This window comes from Balaenoptera acutorostrata, chromosome 4, assembly GCF_949987535.1.
Source record: "Balaenoptera acutorostrata chromosome 4, mBalAcu1.1, whole genome shotgun sequence".
Classification (NCBI taxonomy): domain Eukaryota; kingdom Metazoa; phylum Chordata; class Mammalia; order Artiodactyla; family Balaenopteridae; genus Balaenoptera; species Balaenoptera acutorostrata.
The window spans coordinates 56,532,529-56,558,113 of NC_080067.1; the positions used below are offsets into that span (position 1 = coordinate 56,532,529).

At 39.5% G+C, this 25,585-nt stretch overlaps 1 protein-coding gene and 1 pseudogene across 4 annotated transcripts in view; one reads left to right on the forward strand and one right to left on the reverse strand.

Annotated features, from left to right (window-relative positions):
* FNDC3B (fibronectin type III domain containing 3B) overlaps window positions 1-10,669 on the forward strand; it is a 354,599-nt gene extending 343,930 nt beyond the window's left edge. For all 4 annotated transcript variants that reach the window (XM_057546030.1, XM_007197501.2, XM_057546029.1 and 1 more), the window contains one exon: window positions 7,144-10,669. In XM_057546030.1, coding sequence (XP_057402013.1) covers window positions 7,144-7,455 — 312 coding nt within the window. In that variant the 3' untranslated portion in view covers window positions 7,456-10,669. The remainder of the gene's footprint in view (window positions 1-7,143) is intronic.
* A 5,642-nt stretch (window positions 10,670-16,311) lies between these two features.
* Window positions 16,312-16,831, reverse strand: LOC102998150 (glycine cleavage system H protein, mitochondrial-like; annotated as a pseudogene).
* Window positions 16,832-25,585: the final 8,754 nt, after the last annotated feature.

The following is a 25,585-nucleotide window of genomic DNA, read 5'->3' on the forward strand; positions in this document are numbered from 1 at the left end:
CATAGAGGCAAAGCAAAAGAAAATGAGAGGTCATCAGTGCAGAGCATACACCACGGCAGAGCTGTGGGCTTAGAGGAAGCACTGTGTATACTTCAATTACAGCGCTAATCAGGCAGGATCCGCTAATGTGTGGGCTTGTGTTATTCATTTTTATTTTCCCAGGACTGGCACATAGCTAGGCACTCAGTAAATGTTTCTTGTGTGTGTGAAAGAGGCAGTTTCACAGGAACAGGGTGATTTATACTTGCAGTGGTGAGAATCAGTAAACTTCACCATAGGGGGGATTTAGAAGTGATGTTTGTAACTGAGGTGAAAAACATCACCCATAATAGAACAGTGTCCTTCTGTTCCCCTAGCTCAGTTTTACAGGCGACATATGGCAAGGGCCAAGTCTTTTTCTGATATTTTGCTGGAAACATTGACTTTAACTCTGTAATTAGCTTTCTTTCGTTGAGCTATCATGATGTGGGGCGAGCATCTGGTTCTAATTATGAGACAGTCTATTAACTTAAAGTGTTAAGTCCTCACCTAAAGTTTTACTCTGTATTAGAATGCATGCATATATTGATTTGGCTTTTCTGCCATTTAAAAAACCTTTCAAGCACAAGCTTTTTTCAAGAAGCTTAAAACTTCTTTTCAAACAAACAGTATTAATTGTAAAGCATTCTTAAAAAGAATGAAAATTGTATGTATATGCAGGTGACTGATTTTTTTTGCCTCACAAGACAGAACATAAACAGTTTAATATATACATAAGAATGTAAAGCGAAATGATTCACATTCATATCCCTGTTCAGACAGCAATGATTTTTACATAAAGTATTTAAATATAAACACTGAAGATGAGAAAAGGGTAACAAACTGCAAGAAATTATTACCTATTGGAAGTCAAAATTTGTGACAAATTATTAATATTGTTGGTGCTCAGATTTGTTGCATTATGAAAACCTTTGAAGCATCTGAAAATTTATAGAGCTCCACCTTTAACTTGATGGCATCTCTGTATAAATTTATTTTTATTTTGTATCATTTTTAGAATATAGTATTGGGATGTGTATTGATTCTTTGTGATATCACACAAGTTACTGTGAAGAAAGATCTTCTCTTGACCTTGAGAGAACTATTTTAAAGACTTGGAGCCTACATATTTTTTTAATAGTTTGTGATTTAATTCCCTAACACAGAAATTAAATAGGCTGTGACTGTCTTATTGCACATTTTCTTCATCTTTGTGTAAATAAAGGGTCAAATCCAAAGCAAAGTAAGAATAGATCAAGGAGGGAATATTTAAAAGCTATCATCATTTGTCTTGCTGATTGATTGATTCTTAAATTTTTTAGGTTTATAGGTCCGTTTAAGTATCTGATGAAGGATATGACCCGTTCTGTCAGAAAAATATTCATGCACACATCCATTTTAAATTGCATATGAAACAAATTTATATTCAGTTTCACGGCGTTCAGGTGTAGGGCTCCTGGTTCATTGAGAAACTGTTAGGTGCTGTGCACTGTGAGGGCTGCCTGGCGTATAACAGAAGAGCATAGTCTGTGCTCCCAGAGCTTCTGGGCCCATTGGGGTGGAAACAGCGTGCCCCCAAGAAGCAGTTCAGTAACAGTACCTTTGCCTGTCCTCTTTGGCTCAGGAGCAACAATTCCTGCCCAGCATTGCACCTTCTACAGAGGAAGTCTGCAGGTTAGTGAATTCCCACTGTAGCTGGGGGGCAAGGGAGGTGAAATCTGCCTTCTGTAGTCATGTGATACTGGAGGAATTAATTCACCTCTCTGAGCCTCAGCTGTCTTGTCAAAGTGGAGATGCTAATTCTCTGCCTCAGGGTTACTGTGAGCGTCAGGTCTGTTCAGTCATGAGAGGGCGCTGTGTAGATGGCAATGCTGGGCAGTTGTGTCTCCCTGTCCAGTTCCTGGGAGAAGGATGGCATTAGTAAAGAGGTGCAGGCGTTGGCCCAGATCCCAGCCTCCAGCAACCTCCCCCAAAGGCTCTCTATTTCAAAGATTTCAACTACACAGCATGTTACTCTGAATTAAGGGTCACTGATTCTTCATTTCGATTATCTGGGTATTACTTTAAATCCTCTCATTTGGAACAAACATGTCAGGATTACTTTAAAATATATTGCACATCAAATCAAGGACAGAAATAGTCTTTGTAAAAATAATATTGTTTGTATACTTACTGTGATATTATGATTGGTTACTTCAATAAAGATAATCTTAAATGGAACTATGCCTTTTAAATTGGGTTGAGGCAGGAGGAAGAGCCTGTAATGGTGCCCCTGTCAAAATGAATGAAAACAAAGGGATAAGAGGCATGGCCTGCTGCCCTGCCATGGCGAGAGGCACAGTCCCATGAAAAGTCACCTCAGCTGTGCTGCAGGCCTGATGACCTTACTGATTTTGCGATCTCGTGGCTGTGATTATGTCCACAAAAACAAATCAGTTATCTCAAACCTCAGGAACCAGAATCCTCAGGAAATGGAGTATCGGGATTGTTTTAATTTTTCCTTAACTAAGATCCAAAAGGCTTAATAAGCATTGTTGACTACTGTCAATACACTGAAAACAACTCAATCCTTGTTAACGATTCCATTTTGTATAATCATGGCTGTACCTGTTCTAAACTCTGTGGTTTGTGTGCGGGTTCTGATACTTAATGTTCACATGTACTTGCTTCTGGTAATTTTCCCCTCTTTTCAAACAGTGTGGTATAAGCATATCTACTCTCAAGTATTTAAGGGTTCTAATTAGAGAACATTCACTGAGCATCTGCTTTGTTAATAGCCATTGTGCTGGTTGCTCTGGAGATAATAGAACACAGTCCCATACTCAATATATTTATCATATATATACTTTTAAAGATAATATTAACATTGTGTTGACAGTGCTTGTGAAAAGGGGGAGCTCTTCTAATTAAAACAATAAGAATAGCTAAAAGAAAAACATATTTACAAATTATAGCCCAACTTTCGATTGGACTTGTCATTGAGGAAGTTCCCTTCCATTAGATATTCATTTTTCCTTCACTAAGCTTTTTGCTTAATGGTTATGAGAAAAGTAGCACTCCTTTGCTTTCAAAATATCAATACATTTTTAGGGATCTTTAAGGAGTTAGAGTTGGGAAGTACCATCAAAATTAATATATAAAGTCTATGTTCAAGATTCCATGAATTGGGTTTCTGGGAAATTAAATATACTTCTGAGCCAACTTTCTTGGAAGGAGCTAGCCATGCAAATTCTGGAAACCATAGAAATCATTTAATACTAGATATAAATGAACATTTATATCTACTTTCCAAAAGTCTCTCAAACATCTGTAGGGATAGGTTATTAAGTGATTTTCAGCCATGAGGTCATTGTTTGTTTGGCATAAATTAAGAGGCCATGTCACAGAAATGCTGCCCAAGCCTTTCCTTGGCACAGACTGGGCTGGGGAGCTGCTTTCCATACATCATATAGGAAAGGCAGTGCTTTCCTTCTGGGGCAGTGGGACCCAGGGTGGGGTGATCTGGAAGTGTTTCATGGAAACACCAGGGAGGCTGTGGGACTCCCTGGGAAGACAAAGTCAGAAGGTCAAGAGAAGTGGACCTGGTATCACACCGTAGTCATTCGATGAGGACTGAGGTGGGGAGGACGGGTTCCACCAAAGACGTGGAACCAGTGGAGCTGGAGCAGTTCCAGTGGTGAGCCAGGGGTGTTTGAGTTAGATGTGGGATCTCGTCTGGGGTCTACCACTACCCTTACTCACCTGAGACCTTGAGAAATGAACAGCTTTCTGATCCTCAGTTTTATCATCTCTAAAATGAGAGTAATACTCACCTGCCAGAGTAATCAGGAGGATTAAATTTGATAAAGATGACTTATCTCCAGTATATTCCTTTCACAAAGCATTTTTCACATAGTTTCTCATTTAATACTCAATCCCCCTTGGGGTTAAGTTAGGTACTGTAACTGTCCCCATGTTAAAGATGAAAAAAAATAAGGCTCAAAGCTGTTACTTGCCCGAGGTGACAGACCTAGAAAGGGCCAGAGCAAGGACTTAGACCTGGAATCCTGATGCCAGTTCCTGGTCCTGCACTTGAGAAGAATCTGCCCAGTGCCTCCCAGTGGCCAAGCAGACTAGACCCAGTTCCCCGGGGTTGCACAGAAGAGCTCCAGCAGCTACAATATTTCACCCTTCGATAAGAGTAAACATTCAAAAGGTGAGGCCTCCAAAAGAATTGATGAAAGAGGTGTATCAAGAAACCTTGCAGCTAAGGCTTAGATGGCAGCTTTTCTCCAACTCCATAAACAGCCTGACATTAACTTATCACCACCATAGAGACAGAACAGATTGTATACCTGGGCCATTGCAGATAGGAACCCAAAGCTCAGATGGCAAAGGGATTGGTAGTATGCTGGTCCCAAAGGTTGCAAATCATTCCCTTCGTGAATGGTCCCAACAGTTTCGAAGAAAAGACTTGTCTTGGAAAATACCAACTTGAGCATCTAAATTTGGGAAATTAAGAACATTCACAATGAAAAGCTCTCTTTAAAGAAAAAAAAAGTGTACACTATTGTTTTCCTGAGACCACCCACATGTTGGGAGATAATTCATAGACAGTGCTCTCATGGTGTAGTCTGAACTCCTGAATGGCTTGGGGCAGTCACCATGACAACGAGCTCATCTTAAAATATCCATTTAACTAACTCACCATTGGAACAGTGACCTATGAGAAAGGAGTGGCCTCTCAGGATCGCTGGGGGTTTTCTTACAGCTCTTTTGTTCTTGGTTGCTCCGGCCCAGTTCTGTCTGTAACCCCAGTTGCTAAGACACATGCCACAATCTTTAAAGAAACAGAGTAACTCACCAGGAGAAACGTGCTTCAAATCTTATAAAGGAAAATATGAGAAACAGAACTGGTTTTCTGGGGCTTAATCACTAAACAGAAAGTACAGTAAGACTCTTAAAGTCTACTTCTAAAGTTTGAAAATGGGGGAGGAAAAATCTTAAAAAGGCTGAATATCAGGTGAACGCTGGAAGTCCAATCCCTTTTCTAAACTGTGATCCTCTTGCTGTCTTTCAGTTTGCTCAACACTAAGTGAGTGGCCAGTGCACTTAGGTTCTTTGGTACCATGTCCTGCTTCTTGTAGAAGTTTACGTGCCAGGCTTTAGAAACACTGAATGTTTGTAGATTCCCACTAACTCTCTTTAGCTGGAGAGTATTTCAGACAAAGTTGAAATTGTTGGAAATACTCTGTTTTCTAGGGAATTTGTATTAATGGGCAAAATTCACAGCTTTACTTAAGGTGGCCTGTCACTAGGTTGAAAATGCCCCTGTCCACTTTTAATCACTGTATTTTAAGAATATATTTGGAGTTGTTTTTAAGTTCTAAATAGTAGTAGTAGTAATAATAGCTAACTTTTTCTCTGCACTTACCCATGTACCGGGCATGTTTTAAGCACTTTACAGAGGCTAACTCAGTGCCACTCAGCTACAAAGTGTTCAGTTAATTTTACTTTCTTGTTTATTTCATCAGCCAAATCTCTTTACTGATTTGGTTGAGTTCCAGCTAGTTTTTTCCTATCTCTATTTCATATAAGACGTGGATTTTTATGTAATTTTAAGGTGGTTATCATTTCCTCTGAGTGTTTCGAGGATCAGTACCACTTTGATTGAAGAACCACGTGAGATCTCCCTCTACCACCCTCCCTCAAAGATACCTGTTTTCTTCAGTCAACTCCGAGGTTGATAATCTCTAAGTAAACTGGTAGATTGCAAGTCGTCATAGTAGTAAGCCTCATGGTGATTATGTCAGTGTTAACAAAGGGGAAGAAAATATCCTAGATTCTTAATGGAAAAAGGACCGGTCGGTCAAACAGACAGGAAACACTTAAGACAGACCATTAAATTAATTAAATATTAATTTGTGATAAATAGGACTGCATCACAAAATTTCTTAAGAAATGATTAGGCAAGACACAAAACTGGGAGAGAACATTCACAACACATCCCCGACAGAGAACTTACATCCAGATTAAAGAGCTACCACAAACAAAAGCAAACAAACTGAAAACAGGCAAGACAGTTGAACGCACTCCCCATAAAGGAAGGTATGAGAGTGACCCAATGAGCACATGAAAAGGGGGGAAACACTCTCAGGCATCAGGGAGGTGCAGCTGAGGTACCATACTCACCCATTTGAATGACTGACAGTAACAAATGATGGTGAGGGTGTGGAACAACTGGAACTCTCATGCTTAGCTGGCAGGAGTGCAGAGGGATGTGCTTGGGACAGCTTTCTGATGCAGTTAGATGTAGACTTATACCCAGCCCTTCTGCTCCTAGGTATTCACGCAAGAAAAAGAGAAACTTAAGTCCTCAAGATCTGTACAAAAATGTTCATAGTACTCTTCCTATATAAAAACTCCAAACTGGAAACAGTGCAAATACTTGTCAAAAAGCAAATGGATACATCAAAGTATAGGCATATGATAGAGTACTTATTCTTCAGTAAAAGGAACAACTACTGAATCGATTACGTGGATGAATCTCGTAGGCACAAGAGAGTGCGTAGTGTTTGATTGCATTTGCATGAACTTCTAGAGTAGGCAAAACAAATTACAGAATGAGAAGTCAGAATAGTGTTTACCTCTTAGGGGTGGAGGTGGGCTGCCTTGATGGAGTAGTGTTAGATGGTGTAGTCAGTAGTCAAAGAATCATTCAACTGAGACTTTGCACTTTATTTCTATAATTTGTTTTTAATTGTCTGCATTAAAAAATATTAATTCTTTGCAGCAAGATCAGAGAGCCCTTTGTATGAACTAAGTCATCTGCTGATTTATAGCCTAAATTATTAAAATTTAGCTAGATGCATCATCATTACTTGTATCAGCTGCATTTCTGGTCAGTGCCTTATCTCCTGTCAATAGCAGAGTCACTGAATTTATTTTATTTTATTCAGAGTAGGTCAGAATACTTTACAGATGAAATATAGACTGGGACAAATGCCTCTCCATGTACTTTTTGTTGTTGCAGAGTTCGCATAAACCAAGCCAGGTCTACAAGGCCCCCAATGTTATACAGTTATTACTTTAGGGACCACAATGTTGTTATAAATTTATTGACCAGGACTTTTCTTTTTCTTGAAGGTGTACAAGGGAGAAGAAGCCACATTCCAAATCTCAGGCCTCCAGACCAACACAGACTACAGGTTCCGCGTGTGTGCGTGTCGTCGCTGTTTAGACACCTCTCAGGAGCTAAGCGGAGCTTTCAGCCCCTCTGCGGCTTTTGTACTACAACGAAGTGAGGTCATGCTTACAGGGGACATGGGGAGCTTAGATGATCCCAAAATGAAGAGCATGATGCCTACTGATGAACAGTTTGCAGCCCTCATTGTGGTTGGCTTTGCAACTTTGTCCATTTTATTTGCCTTTATATTACAGTACTTCTTAATGAAGTAAACAAACCCAACAAAACTAGAGGTATGAATTTAATTAATGCTACACATTTTAATACACACATTTATTCAGATACTCCCCTTTTTAAGCCCTTTTGTTCTTTGATTTATATACTTGTTTTACAGATTTAGCTAGGAAAAAAATATCAGTGTTTTGGTGCACCTTTTTGAAATGCAAAACTAGGAAGAGGTTAAACTGGATTTAAAAAAAAAGAAAAAAAAAAAGAAGCAAACCAGATACCAAAAGCTAGCTTGTTTTCTTTTAAAATTTTCAGATTTGCCTCTATTCTGTTTTCACTGATGTCTTTTGCAAGCCTTTGATTTTTTTTTTCCATGTCACCATTTAGTAATTTATATTCACCTGTCACTTCTTATGTCTTGATCATCTGTACCTGTGAACATGAATCACAGTGTGTGTAGTTACAGGGCTAGGATTTCAGTGTTGTCAGAGTCTCACCACACAGCAACCACACACAGAAGATGTGTTCACTCAGATAAGGCTGCCCTAAACAACCATCTTGTCACTCAGTTATTTAACTGTGTTTAGCTCATTGAGATCAGAATGTGTACTTTAAAATGTTTTAATAATCTGTATTTCTTATGATTTTAACACTATGAGCTGCCTGTCTAAGAAATCAAGTAACCAAAATGCATCTATAAATTATGGAGCATTGTAGATTTTACCACATCAATTCATAGCAGTAACTTTTCGAGGGCATTGTGCAATAGTTAGTTGTTTCCTTGTTCAGCTATTTTAAAAGCTGCTTTAACTTGTTTGTCTGTCTTTGTATATAACTACTTCTGATCTAATCACTAGAGTTATTATATTCTGTTATGTTTGACCAGAATTATATGACGAGAACTGGTGACAGTTTAGTGCCTCTGCCCATTGTCCATGACTTACACTAATTGTGATCAATCTTCTTACACATCAGCTCATTATTTTTGAAAGATTTGCCTTTAAGCTATTCAATGAAGTATCAGTGAAGTGATTGAATTTCAGTAGCTTAATTCAGTGCACATAATACTAATCTAACAGCAGGTGAAAATTGATAAAGCCCAAAAGAGTCATCTAAATTTGTAGTTCCTATTTTTGTGGGGTTGACCTGGCCATGTGTGGAGAGGGAATGGTATTTGGTGGTAATAAGCACAGGGTGTTTGGGGGGTCAAGGAGCCTAGATTATCTCCCTGGATCTGTCACTAACTTGCTGCGTGATCTGAACACGTCACTTTACCTCTCTGTGCCTCAGTTTTCCCATGCATTAAAAATAAAAAATAAAATGGGGATTCTAATGTTTGTAAGTGCTTTGAGATCCTTGATCTATAGGTGCTATTGGAGTGCAAAGTGTTACTCTTGCATGTTTATTCTGAGTCATGAGATAATCAATTTTAACCCAAAGTCATTGGATTATTTATATGAAGTCCATAATGTTCGCGTACCTCAGGGACATTTAAGAGTTGGAGGTGCAAATATATTCCAAAAGGGTGCAACAGACACAGTGTATCCCCCTGCTTCTGTTTTTGTATATTTTTGCTACTTGGTTTTTCTTGATCATAGCTATTTTGTGCTTGGTCTGTGTTGTCTTAAAATGCAGTATCCTGTACTAGCTTATAATATTCCCATACCAAAGTCATGGGGAAACCAACATTATTTTGTTTTTGGTTTATTTATACTATATTCTGCATACAGTACTTTAAATGCCAATTACAGTGCAATCTTTATTTATTGTAAAATTTTTTTAAATGTACTTATGTACTAATTTTCCCTTGTAGCATGTTATTTTTTTGTGTTTTATACTTTTGTAATTTTAGGTCAGTCTCGTTCCTTGGCAACATCTGTAGTATTGTCATTCTTCTGACATTTTCTTTTGTTTTTAAAGATAAAGAGCATCTAGTGCATTAAATGCCAAAAAAAATCCATTGTCAGCGATTGAAACGTTTACATGTACCCAAGAAAAACATAATCATCTCTTGAAAGAAAGTGCTAAGATCAATGAATTATTGTGTGCCTACGTTGATGTAATAAGTACTACTAGAAAGTTCTGTATTTTGTTATTGACTAGAATAATTAGTTTAATTATTAGCCTTGCAAACTGTTGGCATCAAGGTGAAATTTTTTTGCCAAAGTTCTGGCCTTCCAAAACTCATCCCTCTATTTAAATGTGTATTATGATCCACTGTAACACTGCATCTGCATTTTCTGAAACAATCTCATGCAGGTGTTTTGGGGAAAAGGCATTTCTTAAGCAATGAAGATTCAACTGAGTACGAAAACCCTGTCTTCAGGAGAAAAAAAAAAAAGTCCCTTTTTTGGAAACACTTCAGAACTGCTGCTATAAAGAAATTCTCTGAATTGGTTGGAATTTTTTTAATGAAATAATACTTTAAGCCAAAATTGCTATGAATATTTGATCTTTGAGATTTTCATACTATCTATCTGTTTAACCACCAGAAAGCTGTTGTGTGTGAAACACTAGCTGACGGCACTTTATTTTATTGCTCTCCGTTATTCGGTGTCATTATAATCCCTTCAGTCAAAAAGTTATTACACTATCTGGCACTGTTTTCTATCACAAATATGTATATGTGATATTGATATATAACTATATATATATTGCCATTACACATGAACAATAAAATAAAGTGTTATGTTAACCTTCTCTGTTTGCCCTTCTGCAATATGTAGGAACGAGTGAGTGGCTTTCTGATGCTCTATATGTCAAACGCCTCCCTGGCACAAGAAATTCCAGTCATGTGAAGCAAAATGCCCTTTGTCCTCAAAGAAATTGTTTAAAAAGAAAACAACTTTTTAAAAAGATTTTTTGCATATTACCTGCCTTGTTCTTATCAACTTGAAATGTTGGCATTTTCTAACCGTGTTTTGTTGGCTACAGTAATTCAGTATTCCTGTCAAAATTGAAAAGTGCCCTAACTGAATGTGTTTGAATGTTATCCTTGCACAATTCTTTAAATTGAAAGACAAAATGTTTTACCTCACTGTTGGACATACATTCCAAGCTTTTCAACTTTAGGAGAAAAAAAAAATAATCATATGTTTTCCTGTAAATTTTAGACTATTTCATATACATTGTATTAAAACTGCCATATCAATTTTAATGTATAGATTTTGCAAATACTATGCTATATGTAATACCTAACTGTATCTGTAGTGTATATGTAATATATTTATGCCCAATAAATGTTTTAATTCTTTCTGACTTAAGTAGGGTTCTTCTGCCATGAATAGGATTGCTTTTGTTGTTGTTACTTTTTAAAAACTTAAACCACACCCCAGAAGTTGTAAATTCAAATGTGTTCATAGGCCAGGCAAGTGGCATAGCGCACGGTGCTGGCTGTACCATCTAAAGGGGCAGCTGCCACCCTGCTCCTGGTTGAGGTCCTGCAGGATTGCCACCCACAACCACGTAGGCTGATGTTTCAGAAGTAAAGCAACTACACACCAATTAAAAAAAAGCAGCAGCAGCTACAAATCCAGATCTCCCTAAATGGGCCAACTAACATGGGATTGCGGACCATAAAGGCCCATGGGCTGTCAGTTCTTTGTCGGAGTCTGTGGGGATAAAGAGTGTGTCTTTAACATTTTATCTATATGCCAGACTCAGGAGCCCAGGCCTAGCTCTTTTCACTTAGCACCTGGGGTGCACCTTCTCCATGACAGACTCGCAGTTTTGACCTCCTTCCCTCCTCCGGGTCTCATTCAACAACAACAATGGCAATAAAGTGTAGTGTTCCTACTACAGTCATGGTTTCACCCTGATGTTTAGATTGTTTTGCTAGGAATCCCCACTATCTTTTTTTTCCCCTGAGGGAAAAATGAATGGGGGAACCGATTGTTTATAACTAAAAGCTTTCTTTCTCATAAAGAATGGTGATAATCATTCTTTTGAGTAAAAGTGACAAGTTGAACACATCAACTTTTGCATGCTCCTGACACTCCACTCCTGAAAATACAGTAAAGGATTTTTTTTTAAAGTCATAACTGCTCTCAACACGGAAGAATGGGAATTGTTAGCACCAGAATTTTGGAAATCTGACTGAAGAAAGCTGAATTCTCATTTAGTGGGGGAGAAAATGAGCACCAACTCAATTTATATGCAGAATACACTGCAGGCTCAAAAACGGACAGAAGCGTGTCCCTTTAAAGGGAGGGTGAAGAGGGAGAGGAACCTAAAATAGTATTGGTAGAAAGCTGTTAAAAGTGCCATTACATCTATAAAATCCCTCCCTACTTTCTTTCAGCTGGACAACTGCTCCTCCACCCTTGCAGAAACCAAAAGTTTATCCACAGGAGAAGGTAAAATAGACTTGGACTTAGAGACCTTAGAGACCTGGACTTAGAGAATGTTAGTCTTACCGGAAGATGAAGTGGTTCAGCCAGAGCACCCTTTGGTGATACTTCTCAGCCTTGGCTACACAGTAACACCACTGGGAAGCTTTTCAAAATCCCTATGTTCAGACCCTACACCAATAAAATGAGTATTTCTGGAGTATCAACGTTTTTTAAAGCTCCCCAGGTGATTCCACTGTACAGCCAAGATCAAGAACCACTGTCCTAAGGTGAAACTCCTGGTCAACAATCCTCTATCAGCTTTTTAGTCCTCCAGCTTAGCCAAAGGTAACCTGACATCTGATGAAAGCTGCTAACATGAATGAAAAGTCCAAAGCCAACAACTTGGAAGAATCAGAGGCTAAGGGAGAAGAACCTTCAGAAAATGATCCTATCCCCAGAGAGATGAGAAAAAAACAAGTCATCTGTAGACTAAGGGTAAGATGCTGTGGGAGAGGGACACGTGAAGAACATGGAAACATTCTTGGAAATTAGAAACTCAGCAGAAGGGTTGGAAGCTGGAATTGAGACTAACCTAAAAATAGAGCAAAAAAATGGAAAGATAAGATCAGGATCAGACCAGGACATTCAATATCTAAATAATAGGGACTTCACAAAGAATAGAAAGTATAGGGGATGAAGTCTTCAAACATCTGAGTTTCCAAAGTGAAAGGGCATGAGGGAGCTCACCACAGCGGATAGGACTAGAGCCCCTGTCAAGGCACACCATCTTGAAATTTCCAAACAGTGGGACCAAGAGAAGCTCCCCAACACGCTGAAAAACCGGTCACATGGAAGGGCTAGAAGTCAGAGTAGATGTGTGCTTCTCAGTAGCAACACTGGAAGCGAGGAATCCGTCAGGCAGGTATGTCACAATTTTGAAAGAGAAAGGTTTCCCACCTGCTTACTCTCAGTCAAGGGTAAAGTATCATGAAGCCATTCTTAGAAATTGGAGCCCTCACAACTTTGCCTCCCATGCACCCTTCCTCAGGAAGCTGCTAGAGGGTATGCTCTCCTATATGAGTGGATAAACCAAGAAAGAAGCATCCGCCTTCAGTGCTGTTCGCGCAGGTCAGAAGTTTGCTCTCTGGCCCTTTGCCTCAGAAGGATTTACGCAGCTTTCATTTTATCCCTTCCTTACCCCCCAGTCATGGTGGGCGAGCACACGCGCGCACACACACACGCATACACTTCCCTCTACAGAGGAAAAACAGAATGACCCTTTTAAACACTTTGCCTTGGGCTAATTAAACTAACAATTAAATCTGTGTACCGGTACTGGTACCCTTTATTCAGGGTGGTAACTTAAAAAAAGTTCCCACCTCCACTGCTAGACTCTAAGTGCCCCAAAAGCTGGAGGAAGGGAACATGTACCCAGGGCAGCAAGTCTCATTCAGCTCTGCAGCACACAGCATATTCTCTGGCACATAATAGAAGCTAAAAAATGGTTTGTGGAATTCAGTTGACTGATTTGGTAGGAAACGTTCACATAGCAGGGATGAGAGCCATAAGATACTCGCTGCTCCAAACTGTAGTCTTTTGCCACAGTGTGTTATTTTGGGTGCAGTATTTTGATTTTTTAAAAATTATAGTCAATAAATTAAAATGTGGCAATTTCCCACAAAATGCTGGGATTCCAGATTCCACTGAAGTTTGAGAGACCCAGCAACTCTAGGTCTTGTTCTGGAATGGTGCTTATGGACAGGGGTGAATAGTAGCTGTCCTTGTTGGTTGGCATTTGCTCTGCACCTGACCACATTTCCCACCAAATCCCAGACATGAATATGGATGATGATGTCTCGTCTAACAGAAGAAAAATTCTTGGCCTTGTTTCCATCAACAGTGAGAAAACAGGGGGCGGGACTTCCAAGAATGATGGAGTGAGGGTGTCTGTACATCTGCTCTTTCACAGAAGCAACAAAAACACTGGCAAAAAAAAAATTGTCCCGAAAGTTCTGAAAACTTTTTCAGAGCTCCAGAAATTAACCAAATGCTTATAACAATCTGAACCTTGGTAAGAACTGCAGCTTTTGTGGTATTTTAACTCAGTCTACACCCCACACCCTACCCCTCCCCAGCTCCACACTAGTCTTGAAAAACAGCAGCCCTGCGACCACTAGAGGGGGCACACTGGGTTTGGAGCACCTCAAAATGGCTCATCCCAGCGCATTGTCACCATCTAACCCGTCTCACAGGCTCTCTGGAAAAGCCCCACTGGCAGGGTGGTTGTACTTAACCTGCCTCAGAGCTCGCTCTGTGGGAAAGCCTTATACCCAGGGCATTTGTTGAAAGATAGTCAGTGCAATTGTTTAACCCTGCAGCTGCTTGAGGCTGCAATACCAGCGGGGGTAAACAAGAGCTGGCCCAAAAGTGCAAGATCTGGGGAATGAGATGTCCTTGGGGGCTTTTAAAAGCTTGCAACAGGGCTTCCCTGGTGGCGCAGTGGTTGAGAGTCTGCCTGCTAATGCAGGGGACACGGGTTCGAGCCCTGGTCTGGGAAGATCCCACATGCCGCGGAGCAGCTGGGCCCGTGAGCCACAATTGCTGAGCCTGCGCGTCTGGAGCCTGTGCCCCGCGACGGGAGGGGCCGCGATAGAGAAAGGCCCGCGCACCGCGATGAAGAGTGGCCCCCGCTTGCCGCAACTGGAGAAAGCCCTCGCACGAACCGAAGACCCAACACAGCCAAAAATAAATAAATAAATAAATAAATAAGAAAATCCTTTAAAAAAAAAAAAAAAAAAAGCTTGCAACATAGTTCTTGGGGTCTAGAAGGCCCTTGCATGTGCAGGGCTGCGTGCATGCCCAGCAAAGACCTGAGAAGGCCCCGATTTCACTTCTGACTGATCCACAGGGCTTGTGCAGTCAGGGAGCGAAGGTTAAGGCAGAATTGTAAATTCCCTGTGCATTGAAGGTGCGCTCCAGCATACAGAGCCCCTTGACTTTGTCAAGGGAGACTGACTGGCTCAAGGCATTTAAGGAAATCTGTGAGCATTCTTTAACTGACCATTAAACACAACAGATATTCTAGTGGCCAGATGCAAAGAAAGAAGTCTGTAAGGATACAATCTGAATTCATAACTTGGATTAACCCTAGTGAGGAGTGGGGAGGTGATGATCAAAGAGAATTTTAGTCTTAACTGTAATATGTTTGCCTTTTAGATGAAAGATTAATTTATGTATTGTGTAATAAAAATTAGTTTTGTGGTAAACAAAACCATACAGAAGAAATAAAATTCCTCCCCCTTTTCTGAGCCAAAGGATAAATAAAGATGCTCCTTAATTTTTTCCCCTAGGACGAAGGTACAGATTTTGTTTTCTATCTGAACAAGTTATAAGAGAAATGTGTTCAATTTGGATAAACACAATTTCTTGCAGTCATGAGCCATTGAATGCTTATGATTTTCCACTATAGCATTGTTTCCCAAAGTGAGGAGGCATAGAAGATAGCTAAGTGGTTACTGTCAACACCTTTTAAATTATGTAGTTTTTGTCATCTGGGCTAGGGAAAATTGTAACTAGCATATCAAAGAGAAACATAAGATTAAAGTGGATATTTAAGTTTACAAAAGAAACAGAACAAGTAAATAGTGCAGGTGCTACTCAGATATGGCAGAAATCATAGGGCTGATAAGCAAATGACTAAAGTTTGAGAACAATGCACTGTGGAACCCTGCCTCCTAAAAATACAAATGGGTCTATGCAACACAACACATGTTTTAAGTTAGCGGCTGCAAATATAGTCTTTTTTTCCTCAGGTGAAAAGAGTTATTTTAGGGGAAAAGGAGTGGGAATAAAAATCACAATCCACACGGAGTTGGAAATTGAACTGAACTAGAAAGTTCATATCGCTGATCCCTACCAGCCTCAATAACCTGCTTATACCTTCCCGTCTTACTGGGCATATCTTCACATTTGATACTTAGGAATATCCACAAGACTAAGAATTAGCTTTCCTTTTTTTTTTTAATTAAGAAGTTGAATATTTTATTATTAAACTGTTTCTTATTTTCCTGCAAGGCTGTTGCTTCACTGTATGAAAATAGCACCTGCAAACACAGTATATTGCAAAATTAAGATAGTAATGTTCTTCACTGGACTCTCTACAACTAACAAACTTTTCTCCACTGCCAGTTATTTCCAGTGGGAAGATCACTGAGTATTTTGACCCAAATCCAGGGATGGCTGTAAGCAAGTTACAATATCATATAAGGCTTAAGATAGCAATGTTATCCTTGAATTACATAATTTTTATAACTAGTTTTACCACAGATAATTTCAGGAATTCTGAATATTATAACTGGAGACTAGCCTAAAAATCATAGGGTGTTGTGAAAAAGATGCATAGTGTTTATCTGAAGTCATTAGGAGGTTAAGGGGTATTTTCTTCAGGAAACATTGTTACAAGTAGTTTCTTTTGCTAAAAATTGCTTTTTAAAAATCTATCCACCACTAATTTAAGACAACTATGCTAGATTAAGTTGTTTCAAACTAGTCTGTTTAGGGGTTCCATTTTCACTCCTCAATAGATTTCATGTATTTCTCATATGCTTCTTCACTCATTAGTTCATCTAGTTCTGAAGGGTTACTGAGTGTCATCTTGATCAGCCAACCATCTTCATAACAAGATTTGTTGACAAGTCCTGGATTTTCTGCTAGAGCTTCATTAATTTCAGTTACTTCTGATAGAGGAGAATAGAGTTCACTACTAGCTTTCACACTTTCCAAAGCACCAAATTCCTCTTGTTTGTTCAATTTTGTCTCAACTTCAGGCAGACTACAGTAAACAACAACTCCCAAAGCTTCCTGTGCAAAATTGCTGATTCCCACTGTTCCAACACTGTTTTCTGTTGGTACCCATTCATGTTTGTCTGTGAATTAATGCACCGACACCAGAGTGGGGCCGGTGCGCCGAGCCCGGAGGGCGCCCGCCCACAGTCCCCAGGGCCGCAGCGGTCAGGGGCTCATTGGGCGCAGAAATGGCCCGCAGCCTACAGACCGCGGCCTGCATGCTCCGCGCCACTTGCAGTGCCATGTTCGCAGCAAGAATTAGCTTTTCTAAGGTGATGGTGCTTTTGCCCGAACCCTGAAGGTTCAATAATGTTATTTTTGCAGAGCCTGAGACAAGATATAATAGATTTTGGTTTTGCAATAGTCACGTGGGAGAGAAAGAAAAAATAATGGGTCTCTATTGATTTGTCTGCCACTCCCTCCTCTGGGCAGTGAGCTAGGGGCGTCCTGTCTCACCTCCAACTCCATCCACTTGGTTCTCCACAAGTTGTTGTGTTTTTCAAAAAATCCCTTGCCCAGACTTAAGGACATTATTCTAGGAATGGGTCCCTAACCATTTGGGATTAAGAATCAAGTTAGTCTTGCTCTAATGCCAGAACTGCAAGATGAAAACCTTGAAAATTTTGAGCAACTGGTTTTCTTGGTGTAGAGCAAGCCAGTGGTCGGTAAGAGAAAATATGCTGGCAGGAAAATAGAAGCAAAAAAGAGGGGCAAAGATGTGATAGGAGATCCCTAGTTAAGGCCTCATTTATTCTGTCCTTAGTTTCTCTGAGACCTCTTCCCCGGTTTCCTTATGCCCCTTTGTGTTTAAGCTACTTGGCCTTGGGTTTCTGACACCAGAGACCGGAAGGTTCCCAACTAGGATAGAAAGCATGTAAGACCTATCCCGTATTGCAAAATGGGTTTATTTAAATTATTATATACATGAGTGATCAAGATGGCAGAATAGTAGGATGTGAAGCTCACCCCCTCCCACAAACACAACAAAAATACATCTACATGTGGAACAATTCTCACAGAATACCTACTGAACTCTGGCAGAAGACCTCAGACTACGTAAAGGGCAAGAAAATCTCCACATAACTGGGTAGGAAACAAGAAAAAAAAAAAAGGCGAGAGAGAAATCGGGATGGGACCTGCACCCCCGGAAGGAAGCTGTGAAAGAGGAAAGGTTCCTGCACCCTGGGAAGCCCCCTCACTGGCAGGGAGATCAGCTAGGACAGAGGGGTAGCTTCAGAGCGTCAAAGGAAAGCACAGAAGCCGGTTTGTGGCAGCCAGAGCAGAGGGAGAACTGCACAGTCAGTGCCGCCACCCTGCACCCCCCAGGCTGATGCGCGTGTCCGCCAGTGCTGGCAGGGGCTGGGTGCTGGAACTCAGGCTTCAGAGATCAGAACCAAGGAGAGGGCTGGGGGTGGCTGTGTGGAGACAGATGCGGGGGGCTGGAATTCAGTGCGACTTCAGGAGGGGGTGTACACAGAGGAAGCCTGGGCCACCTTAGAGGCCAGGCGCCATTGTTTGGGGGGGGGTGCCCAAGGAGAGTGGTGGGACCTGGATTGTAGCCTTTTTCCCTGTGCGTGCACTCACAGAGAGGAGGACTCTGGTTGCACAGGCTCCAGGGGCAATGGCAGACCCCTGCCACCTCCCTCCCAAACCCTGGGAGCAGTCTCAGGCCACTGACACTGCCCCCCTGGATGCCAGGGGTGGTCACGGGCCCCTGCCACCTCCCTCCCAGACTCCAGGAGTGGTTGCAAGCCATGTCCACATGCATAGCGTGTCCCGGGGGCATGCCTGAGCTGCCTGCCACTGCCAAGAACCCCAAGACTGGGCACCAGCCACTGCACCTGCACACCCCCTATCAAGGGGATAATGACCAGCACACACTGAGGAAAGAGGCGACAGGCATCCATAATAAAAACAGCCCTCACATCAAATATATTGAACTCACACAAGCTACACAGGGATGATCCCACATATAAATAGCCCTCCAAGACCACAGTAGATAAATGTTTCTCCTAAATTCACAGAGTAAGAGAAATATAAGTAAAATGAAGAAACAGAGGAACCACTCCCAGTTAAAAGACCAAGAGCACTCCCCTGAAAGAACCGACAATGAAGCAGACCTCTTCAGTCTAATAGACACCAATTTCAAAAAGGAGATAATGAGAATACTGAAGGAATTAAGAAAGGTTATCAACAGAAATGCAGAGTACTGTAAAAAGGAACTAGAAACTATAAAGAGGAACCAAGAAAAATTAGAAAACTCATTTGCAGAGATGAAAGCTGAGCTAAAGGCAATGAATAGCAGAATGAATAATGCTGAAGAACAAATAAGTGACCTGGAAGACAGAATAATGGAAATCACCCAATCAGGACAGCAGACAGAAAGCCAAATTAAAAAAAAAAAAAAAAATGAAAGCAATATAAGACACCTATGGGATAATATAAAGCATGCCAACCTACACATAATAGCAATTCCAGAAGGGGAAGAAAGAGAAAAAGGGATCCAAAATGTATCTTAAGAAATTATAGCTGAAAATTTCCCAAACCTAAAAAAGGAAACAGATATCCAGGTACAGGAAGCATAGAGGGTCCCAAACAAGATAAACCCAAAACAGACCTACAACAAAAAACATATTATAATAAAAATGGCAAAAGTTAATATAAAGAGAGGATTTTAAAGAGAAAAACACAGTTAATTACAAGGGAACCCCCATAAAGCTATCAGCTGATTTCTCTACAGAAACACTGCAGGCCAGAAGGGAGTGGTAAGATATATTCAAAGTTCTGAAAGGGAAAAATCTGCAACCTAGGATACTCTACCCAGCAAGATTATCACTTAGGATAGAAGGAGAGATAAAAAAAATTTCTCAGACAAGCAAAAACTAAATGAATACAGCAATACTAAACCTATCCTAAAGGAAACATTAAAAACTCTTCTCCAAAGAGAAAAGAAGTAAGATTCTATGGGAAAGAGAAAATCACAATTGGAAATCACTTAAATAAGCCAGTACACAGATTTTTTAAATCAAAAAATTTTCTGTGAAAGTGATGATAGCCGCAATGAACAGCAGAAGGATGAACCTGAAGATGTAAAAGACGACATCAAAATCATAAAATGTGGGGGAGGAGAGTAAAAAAATGTAGTTTTTTGTTTTTGTTTTTGTTTTTCCTAGAATGTGTTTCAGGCTATATGACTACCAGTCTAAGGTAAATAGATATAGGAGGGGGTAAACAAACTTGAAAAACAGAGTAACCACAAATCAAAAACATACAATAGAGTCACAGAAACCAAAAAGAAGAGAACATAGGTATAATACAAAAGAAAATCATCAAGCCACAAAAGGAAAAACAAAAAGAAAAGGAAAGGGACAAAGAAGAAATATAAAATCAATGGGAAAACAAGGTTGAAAATGGCAATAAATACATATCTATCAATAATTACCTTAAATGTCAATGGAATAAATGCTCCAATCAAAAGACACGAGGGGCTTCCCTGGTGGCACAGTGGTTAAGAATCCGCCTGCCAAGGCAGGGGACACGGGTTTGAGCCCTGGTCCGGGAAGATCCCCCATGCCGTGGAGCAACTAAGCCCATGTGCCACAACTACTGAGCCTGTGCCCTAGAGCCCATGAGCCACAACTACTGAGCCCGTGTGCCACAACTACTGAAGCCCACACACCTAGAGCTCATGCTCCACAAGGAGAGGAGCCACCTCAATGAGAAGCCTGTACACCACAATGATGAGTAGCCCCTGCTCGACACAACTAGAGAAAGCCCACACACAGCAACGAAGACCCAACACAGCCAAAAATAAATAAATAAATAAATTTAATAAAAAAAAAAAGACATGGAGTGGCATATTGGATTAAAAAAACAAGAGCCTACAATATGCTGTCTACAAAAGACACACTGTAGGGCAAAGGACACACACAGATTGAAAGTGAGGGCATGGAAAAAGATAGTTCATGCAAACGGAAATGACAAGAAAGCGGGGGTCATGATACTCATATCAGACAAAATAGACTTTAAAGCAAAGGCTATAAAGAAAGATAAAGAAGGACACTATATAATGATAAAAGGATCAATACAAGAAGAGGATTTTACACTCATCAACATACATGCACCCAATATAGGAACACCCAAATACATAAAACAAATACTAACAGACATAAATGGAGAAATTTACAGGGAAACAATAATAGTAGGAGACGTTAACACCCCACTCACATCAATGGACAGATCTTCCAGATAAAGAATCAATAAGGTGACAGAAAGATAGACAAGATGAAAAGGCAGAGGGCTATTCACCAGATGAGGGAACAAGATAAAACCCCAGAAAAACAACTAAATGAAGTGCAGATAGGCAACCTTCCAGAAAAAGAATTCAGAATAATGATAGTGAAGATGATCCAGGACCTCGGAATAAGAATGGAGGCAAAGATTGAGAAGATGCAAGAAATGTTTAACAAAGACCTAGAAGAATTAAAGAACAAACAAACAGAGATGAACAATACAATAACTGAAATGAAAACTACACTAGAAGGAATCAATAGCACAATAACTGAGACAGAAGAACGGATAAGTGACCAGGAAGACAGAATGGTGGAATTCACTGCTGCAGAAGAGAATAAAGAAAAAAGAATGAAAAGAAATGAAGACAGCCTAAGAGACCTCTGGGACAACATTAAATACAACAACATTCGCATTATAGGGGGTCTCAGAAGGAGAAGAGAGAGAGAAAGGACCAGAGAAAATATATGAAGAGATTATAGTCGAAAACTTCCTTAACATGGGAAAGGAAATAGCCACCCAAGTCCAGGAAGCACAGAGAGTCCCATACAGGATAAACCCAAAGAGAAACATGCCGAGACACATAGTAATCAAAGTGGCAAAAATTAAAGACAAAGAAAAATTATTGAAAGCAGTAAGGGAAAAATGACAAATAACATACACGGGAAGTCCCATAAGGTTAACAGCTGATTTCTCAGCAGAAACTCTACAAGCCAGAAGGGAGTGGCATGATATACTTAAAGTGATGAAAGGGAAGAACCTACAACCAAGATTACTCTACCCGGCAAGGATCTCATTTAGATTTGATGGAGAAATCAAAAGCTTTACAGACAAGCAAAAGCTAAGAGAATTCAGCACCACCAAACCAGCTTTACAACAAATGCTAAAGGAACTTCTCTAAGTGGGAAACACAAGAGAAGCAAAGGACCTACAAAAACAAACCCAAAACAATTAAGAAAATGGTAATAGGAACACACATATCAATAATTACCTTAAACGTGAATGGATTAAATGCTCCAACCAAAAGACACAGGCTTGCTGAATGGATACAAAAACAAGACCCATATATATGCTGTCTACAAGAGAGCCACTTCAGACCTAGGGACACATACAGACTCAAAGTGAGGGTATGGAAAAAGATATTCCATGCACATGGAAATCAAAAGAAAGCTGGAGTAGCTATACTCATATCAGATAAAATAGACTTTAAAATAAAGAATGTTACAAGAGACAAAGAAGGACACTACATAATGATCAAGGGATCAATCCAAGAAGAAGATATAACAATTATAAATATATATGCACCCAACATAGGAGCACCTCAATACATAAGGCAACTGCTAACAGCTATAAAAGAGGAAATCAACAGTAACACAATAACAGTGGGGGACTTATAACACCTCACTTACACCAATGGACAGATCATCCAAAATGAAAATAAATAAGGAAACACAAGCTTTAAATGACACAAGAGACCAGATAGATTTAATTGATATTTATAGGACATTCCATCCAAAAACAGCAGATTACACTTTCTTCTCAAGTGTGCACGGAACATTCTCCAGGATAGATCACATCTTGGGTCACAAATCAAGCCTCAGTAAATTTAAGAAAATTGAAATCATATCAAGCATCTTTTCTGACCACAACGCTATGAGATTAGAAATGAATTACAGGGAAGAAAACGTGAAAAGCACAAACACATGGAGGCTAAACAATACGTTACTAAATAACCAAGAGATCACTGAAGAAATCAAAGAGGAAATCAAAAAATACCTAGAGACAAATGACAATGAAAACACGACGATCCAAAACCTATGGGATGCAGCAAAGGCAGTTCTAAGAGGGAAGTTTATAGCTATACAAGCCTACCTAAAGAAACAAGAAAAATCTCAAATAAACAATCTAACCTTACACCTAAAGGAACTAGAGAAAGAAGAACAAACAAAACCCAAAGTCAGCAGAAGAAAAGAAATCATAAAGATCAGACCAGAAATAAATGAAATAGAAACAAAGAAAACAATAGCAAAGATCAATAAAACTAAAAGCTGGTTCTTTGAGAAGATAAAATTGTTAAGCCATTAGCCAGACTCATCAAGAAAAACAGGGAGAGGACTCAAATCAATAAAATTAGAAATGAAAAAGGCGAAGTTACAACAGACACCACAGAAATACAAAGCATCCTAAGAGACTAAGCAACCCTAAGCAACGCTAAGCAACCTTATGCCAATAAAATGGACAACCTGGAAGAAATGGACAAATTCTTAGAAAGGTATAACCTTCCAAAACTGAACCAGGAAGAAGCAGAAAATATGAACAGACCAATCACAAGTAATGAAATTGAAACTGTGATTAAAAAATCTTCCAACAAACAAAAGTCCAGGACCAGATGGCTTCACAGGTGAATTCTATCAAACATTTAGAGAAGGGCTAACACCCATCCTTCTCAAACTCTTCCAAAAAAAATGCAGAGGAAGGAACACTCCCAAACTCATTCTATGAGGCCACCATCACCCTGATACCAAAACCAGACAAAGATACTACAGAAAAAGAAAATTACAGACCAATATCACTGATGAATATAGATGCAAAAATCCTCAACAAAACACTAGCAAACAGAATCCAACAACACATTAAAAGGATCATACACCACGATCAAGTGGGATTTATCCCAGGGATGCAAGGATTCTTCAATATACGCAAATCAGTCAATGTGATACACCATATTAACAAACTGAAGAATAAAAACAACATGATCATCTCAATAGATGCAGAAAAAGCTTTTGACAAAATTCAACACCCATTTATGATAAAAACTCTCCAGAAAGTGGGCATAGAGGGAACCTACCTCAACATAATGAAGGCCATACATGACAAACCCACAGCAAACATCATTCGCAATGGTGAAAAACTGAAAGCATTTCCTCTAAGATCAGGAACGAGACAAGGATGTCCACTCTCACCACTCTTATTCAACATAGTTCTGGAAGTCCTAGCCACGGCAATCAGAGAAGAAAAAGAAATAAAAGGAATACAAATTGGAAAAGAAGAAGTAAAACTGTCACTGTTTGCAGATGACATGATACTATGCAGAGAGAATCCTAAAAATGCCACCAGAAAACTACTAGAGCTAATCAATGAATTTGGTAAAGTTGCAGGATACAAAATTAATGTACAGAAATCTCTTGCATTCCTATACACTAATGATGAAAAATCTGAAAGAGAAATTATGGAAACACTCCCATTTACCACTGCAACAAAAAGAATAAAATACCTAGGAATAAACTTACCTAGGGAGACAAAAGACCTGTATGCAGAAAACTATAAGACACTGATGAAAGAAATTAAAGATGATATCAACAGATGGAGAGATATACCATGTTCATGGATTGGAAGAATCAATATTGTGAAAATGAGTCTACTACCCAAAGCAATCTACAGATTCAATGCAATCCCTATCAAATTACCAATGGCATTTTTTATGGAACTAGAACAAATCATCTTAAAATTTGTATGGAGACACAAAAGACCCCGAATAGCCAAAGCAGTCTTGAGGGAAAAAAACGGATCTGGAGGAATCAGACTCCCTGACTTCAGACTATACTACAAAGCTACAGTAATCAAGACAATATGGTACTGTCACAAAAACAGAAACATAGATCAATGGAACAAGATAAAAAGCCCAGAGATAAACCCATGCACTTATAGTCAACTAATCTATGACAAAGGAGGTAAAGATATACAATGGAGAAAAGACAGTCTCTTCAATAAGTGGTGCTGGGAAAACTGGACAGCTACATGTAAAAGAATGAAATTAGAATACTCCCTAACAACATACACAAAAATAAACTCAAAATGGATTAGAGACCTAAATGTAAGACTGGACACTATAAAACTCTTAGAGGAAAACATAGGAAGAACACTCTTTGACATAAAGCACAGCAAGATCTTTTTTGATCCACCTCCTAGAGTAACGGAAATAAAAACAAAAATAAACAAATGAGACCTAATGAAACTTCAAAGCTTTTGCACAGCAAAGGAAACCATAAACAAGACGAAAAGACAACCCTCAGAATGGGAGAAAATATTTGCAAACAAATCAATGGACAAAGGATTAATCTCCAAAATATATAATCAGCTCATTCAGCTCAATATTAAAGAAACAAACAACCCAATCCAAAAATGGGCAGAAGACCTAAATAGACATTTCTCCAAAGAAGACATACAGATGGCCAAGAAGCACATGAAAAGATGCTCAACATCACTAATTATTAGAGAAATGCAAATGAAAACTACAATGAGGTATCACCTCACACCAGTTAGAATGGGCATCATCAGAAAATCTACAGACAACAAATGCTGGAGAGGGTGTGGAGAAAAAGGAACCCTCTTGCACTGTTGGTGGGAATGTAAGTTGATACAGCCACTATGGAGAACAATATGGAGGTTCCTTAAAAAACTAAAAATAGAATTACCATATGATCCAGCAATCCCACTACTGGGCATATACCCAGAGAAAACCGTAATTCAAAAAGACACATGCACCCCAATGTTCATTCCAGCACTATTTACAATAGCCAGGTCATGGAAGCAACCTAAATGCCCATCAACAGAAGAATGGATAAAGAAGATGTGGTACATATATACAATGGAATATTACTCAGCCATAAAAAGGAACGAAATTGAGTCATTTGTTGAGACGTGGATG